This window comes from Embiotoca jacksoni, unplaced genomic scaffold, assembly GCF_022577435.1.
Source record: "Embiotoca jacksoni isolate LCO1_2020_lvr unplaced genomic scaffold, fEmbJac1.0.p SCAF_107, whole genome shotgun sequence".
In the NCBI taxonomy this organism is placed as follows: Eukaryota; Metazoa; Chordata; class Actinopteri; family Embiotocidae; genus Embiotoca; species Embiotoca jacksoni.
The window spans coordinates 270001-275000 of record NW_027185238.1 but is presented as its reverse complement, the minus strand read 5'-3'; the positions used below and the strand labels follow the sequence as shown (position 1 = coordinate 275000).

Below are 5000 nucleotides of genomic sequence, written 5' to 3'. Positions count from 1 at the left end.
CAACAGTTCCAATAGTTGTGGTTTACAGGTGGTTCCAACAGTTCCAATAGTTCCAACAGTTCTGTTCTAGAGGCGGTTCCAACAGTTCCAATAGTTCTGGTCTGGCGGCGGTTGCAACAGTTCCAATAGTTGTGGTTTACAGGTGGTTCCAACAGTTCCAATAGTTCTGGTCTGCAGGTGGTTCCAATAGTTCTGGTCAGGAGGCGGTTCGAAACGTTCCATATGATCTGGTCTGGAGGCGGTTCCAATGGTTCTAGTCTGCAGGCGGTTCCAATAGTTCTGGTCTGAATGCGGTTCCAATGGTCTGGAGGCGGTTCCAATAGTTCCAATAGTTCTGAATGCGGTTCCAATAGTTCTGGTCTATAATTTTATAGACCCAATAGGTTCCAATAGTTCTGGTCTGGAGGCGGTTCCAATAGTTCCAATAGTTCTAGTCTGGAGGCGGTTCCAATAGTTCTGGTCTGGAGGCGGTTCCAATAGTTCAGGTCTGGAGGCAGTTCTAATAGTTCTGGTCTAGAGGCGGTTCCAATAGTTCTGGTCAGGAGGCGGTTCGAAACGTTCCATATGTTCTGGTCTGGAGGCGGTTCCAATAGTTCTAGTCTGGAGGCGGTTCCAATAGTTCTGGTCTGAACGCGGTCCCAATGGTCTGGAGGCGGTTCCAATAGTTCCAATAGTTCTGAAGGCGGTTCCAATAGTTCTGGTCTATTTTTTATAGACCCAATAGGTTCCAACAGTTCTGGTCTGGAGGCGGTTCCAATAGTTCCAATAGTTCTAGTCTGGAGGCGGTTCCAATAGTTCTGGTCTGGAGGCGGTTCCAATAGTTCAGGTCTGGAGGCATTTCCAATAGTTCGGGTCTGGAGGCGGTTCCAATAGTTCTGGTCTGGAGGCGGTTCCAATAGTTCAGGTCTGGAGGCGGTTCCAATAGTTCAGGTCTGGAGGCATTTCCAATAGTTCGGGTCTGGAGGCGGTTCCAATAGTTCTGGTCTGGAGGCGGTTCCAATAGTTCCAATAGTTCTGGTCTGGAGGCGGTTCCAATAGTTCTGGTCTGAAGGCGGTTCCAATAGTTCTGGTCTATTTTTTATAGACCCAATAGGTTCCAACAGTTCTGGTCTGGAGGCGGTTCCAATAGTTCCAATAGTTCTAGTCTGGAGGCGGTTCCAATAGTTCTGGTCTGGAGGCGGTTCCAATAGTTCAGGTCTGGAGGCATTTCCAATAGTTCGGGTCTGGAGGCGGTTCCAATAGTTCTGGTCTGGAGGCGGTTCCAATAGTTCCAATAGTTCTGGTCTGGAGGCGGTTCCAATAGTTCTGGTCTGGAGGCGGTTCCAATAGTTCTGGTCTGGAGGCGGTTCCAATAGTTCAGGTCTGGAGGCATTTCCAATAGTTCGGGTCTGGAGGCGGTTCCAATAGTTCTGGTCTGGAGGCGGTTCCAATAGTTCCAATAGTTCTGGTCTGGAGGCGGTTCCAATAGTTCTGGTCTGGAGGCGGTTCCAATAGTTCTGGTCTGGAGGCTGATTCTGAAGATCTGGAGATCTTTAAGTTGGCTGAAATCATTTTATGTTTAACGGCCGTTTTCAAACGTCTGCCAGCCGTCCGGTGAGTATCTGTCTCTGACGGGTCGGCCGTCCCGTCAGGGTTTTTAGCAGATCTAGATCCCTCAGTGTGAAACCTCTCATGAAAATACACTTGTGTACTTGTACACCGTGGAAGCCTCTCGGTGGGACCTCAGTTTGTAGGAACCAGAGTCCCGTCACGGAACCTAAATATTCCCACAAGACGTTCTCAGTTTTCCAGAAAACGTCAGCAGCTGAAGAATCTCAGTCGTCTGGATGAACCTGGAAGACGTCCTGTAACCGAGCTGGAGGCTCGGCCAGCGTTCCCAAACATCCCAGCGTTTTCTGAGAACGTGACGAGTATGATGCTGAAACTTAACGAGAACATGTTGACAAACCCCAACGTGAACTCTGACCTCCCTGACCGAGCGCCGCGTGAAAAATGTCCTCCGATGTCCCAGATGTGTGAATCCAGGATTCAGCCAATCAGGCGCAGGCAGGAGGAGCTTCGGGTTTCCTGAGCAGCGGATTGGCTGCTGTGATGTCGTGAGCATCTACTGTGTTCACCTGCATCCGTGGCTCTGATTGATCGTAACCACGAGGTGGGCGGAGTCTTGTTGCGCCTCCGTCAGAGCTAACGTGGACGTTATTTGTGCTTCTTTAATGTCACATCTCTCGACTCTCATTGGTCCCCCCATCAGGAGGCGGAGTCTTTGCAGAGAATTGGTCGGACTGAAAGGTTCGATCAGAGGTGGGCGGAGTCTGTGTCATCCTGAGGGTTTTGGTTCAGGATACTAGGGCTGTTATTAGTCAGTAGAGCAGTGTGGGCGGAGCTTTGTGTATCCTGAGCGTCTGGATGGAGGAGAGGATCTTCTTCTGATGGCCAGCGAGGGTCACGCCCACTCTGAGCAGGTCTCTATGGAAACAGAGGGTGTGAAAGGGATTAAAGTAAAAAAACAAAAACACCGGAAACACTTAAACCGTCAGCCTGAGCTGGCGTCCCTGAGCGTTGCCTGGCAGGCAGTCGTCCGTGTGAGCAGCGATGACGTGAGTCTTACTCGGTGTTGAGCTGCGAGACGACATCCAGGCTGCTGAATCCGGCCTGCAGGAAGCTCTGCTCGTAGCGCTCCATCTTTATGGCTCGAAGCCACTCGGAGACCGAACCACAGGAGGACAGAGGAGGAGGGACACGCTGGTCCAGCAGAGGTTGCGACGGACTGAGAGACACACGGGGGTTAAGACATGGTGGTGGGGGGGGGGAGCTGTCAATCAAACTCTCTCTCTCTCTCTCACCTCGGTCCCTCCGGCTGCGTCACCTTCAAGGAGGCGGGGTTTCTGATCAGCCTATCGAGTGCCGCCACGACGTCGCAGAACCTCGGCCGATTGGCTCGTTCCTTCTGCCAGCAGTCCAGCATGAGCGCGTGCAGGGAGGCAGGGCAGTCGGGCGGCGGCGGCAGGCGGTAGTCCTGCTCGATGGCGTTTATCACCTGACCCAGGACACATGATGTCATCAAAGTTAAACAGCTGTGTTATTATTAGATTCACTGTTTCTAAGCTGCTGATCAACAAAATATTAAAACATAAAGTTGTGCTTTTCTTACGTCCTGGTTGCTCATGTCCCAGTACGGTCGTTCTCCGTATGACATCACCTCCCACATGACGATGCCGTAACTCCACGCGTCGCTGGCTGACGTGAACTTCCTGCAACGAGGCAACAACACAATTCAATAATCAATAAAATGATCGGAACAGTTATGAACAGAATAAAGAGCAGCAGGACTCACCTGTAGGCGATGGCTTCAGGAGCCGTCCAGCGAATCGGAATCTTCCCTCCCTGAGAAATAAAGAAGCACAACTTATCAAAATAAAAGTGTTGATCCATGAAGGGAACACGTCAAGAACTGTGTAAAAAAACAAAGAGGAGACGCTGTAACATGTAAATAAAATCAATGAGAGGATTTATGAATCTCATTTAATATAAAACACATCAAAGACAACAAATCAAATGTTGAAACTGAGACATTTATTGTTTTATCAAATATCTGCTCATTTTGAATCTGAGCATCAACACGTCTCTAAAAGTTGGACAGGATCAACAAAAGATGGAAAAGTTGTGTAAAGATAAAAAAACACCTGGAGAAACATCTCATGACTAACGAGGTTACCATGGCAACAGATCAGTAACATGATTGGGTATAAAAGATGATTTCAGAGAGACAGAGTCTCTCAGCAGTGAAGATGGGGAGAGGTTCACCACTCTGAAAGACTGTGTTGGAAAATAGTTCAACAATCTAAGAATAATGTTCCTCAACGTAAAACTACAAAGAATTAGTGGATTTCATCGTCTACGGTTCATAATATCATTAAAAGATTCAGAGAATCTGGAGAAATCTCTGAACACAAGGGACAAGGCTGGAAACCAATATTGGATGGTGGTGATCTTCGGGCCCTCAGGCAGCACTGCATTAAAAACACACTATTCTGGAGTGGAAATCACTGCATGGGCTCAGGAACACTTGTGAAAACCATCGTCTGTGAACACAGTTCATCGCTGCGTCCACAAATGATGTTAAAACTCTCCAAAGAAGAAACCAGGTAGAAACATGATCCAGAAACATGATGAGATCCTCAGAACACTCACCAGAGAGCTGGTGTACGTCGGGTCGGACGAGTTCTCCGTCAGGAACCTGCTGAGACCGAAATCTGACACCTGAAACACCAAAACACAACAGGTGAGACAGACGGACATGCGGACAGACAGACAAGTGGACAGACAGAAAGGCGGACAAACAGACATACGGACAGACAGACAGACAGACAGGTGGACAGACAGAAAGGCGGACAAACAGACATACGGACAGAGAGACAGGCAGGCAGGCGGACAGACACACAGGCAGACAGACAGACAGACAGGCGGACAGACAGAAAGGCGGACAGACAGACAGGTGGACAGACAGGCGGAAAGACAGGAAGGCAGGCGGACAGACAAACAGACAGAGGTGGACAGACAGAAAGACAGGCGGACAGAGAGACAGGCAGGTAGGCGGACAGAAAGACAGGTGGACAGATAGGCAGGCAGGCAGGCGGACAGAAAGACAGGTGGACAGACAGACAAACGGACAGAAAGACAGGTGGAAAGACAGGCAGGCAGGCGGACAGACAGACAGACACACAGGTGGACAGACAGACAGGTGGACAGACAGACACACAGGTGGACAGACAGACAGGCGGACAGACACAGGTGGGCAGACAGACAGATGGACAGACAGACAGGCGGACAGACAGAAAGGCGGACAGGCAGGCAGGCAGGCGGACAGACAGACAGACACACAGGTGGACAGACAGACAGACAGGTGGAAAACAGACAGGCGGACACACAGGCGGACAGACAGGCAGGCGGACAGACAGACAGGCGGACAGACAGACAGACACAGGTGGACAGACACACAG

The 5000-nt window shown here is 50.1% G+C and overlaps 1 protein-coding gene across 4 annotated transcripts in view; it reads right to left on the bottom strand.

The window, feature by feature from the left end:
• ephb4b (eph receptor B4b) overlaps positions 1 to 5000 on the bottom strand; it is a 22275-nt gene that overhangs the window by 459 nt on the left and 16816 nt on the right. For all 4 annotated transcript variants that reach the window (XM_069177134.1, XM_069177144.1, XM_069177135.1 and 1 more), the window contains 6 exons: positions 4192 to 4260; positions 3335 to 3384; positions 3152 to 3251; positions 2844 to 3037; positions 2609 to 2767; positions 1 to 2466 (listed from right to left, as the gene is read on the bottom strand). The exon at positions 1 to 2466 is cut by the window's left edge and continues 459 nt beyond it. In XM_069177134.1, coding sequence (XP_069033235.1) covers positions 2361 to 2466; positions 2609 to 2767; positions 2844 to 3037; positions 3152 to 3251; positions 3335 to 3384; positions 4192 to 4260 — 678 coding nt within the window. In that variant the 3' untranslated portion in view covers positions 1 to 2360. The remainder of the gene's footprint in view (positions 2467 to 2608; positions 2768 to 2843; positions 3038 to 3151; positions 3252 to 3334; positions 3385 to 4191; positions 4261 to 5000) is intronic.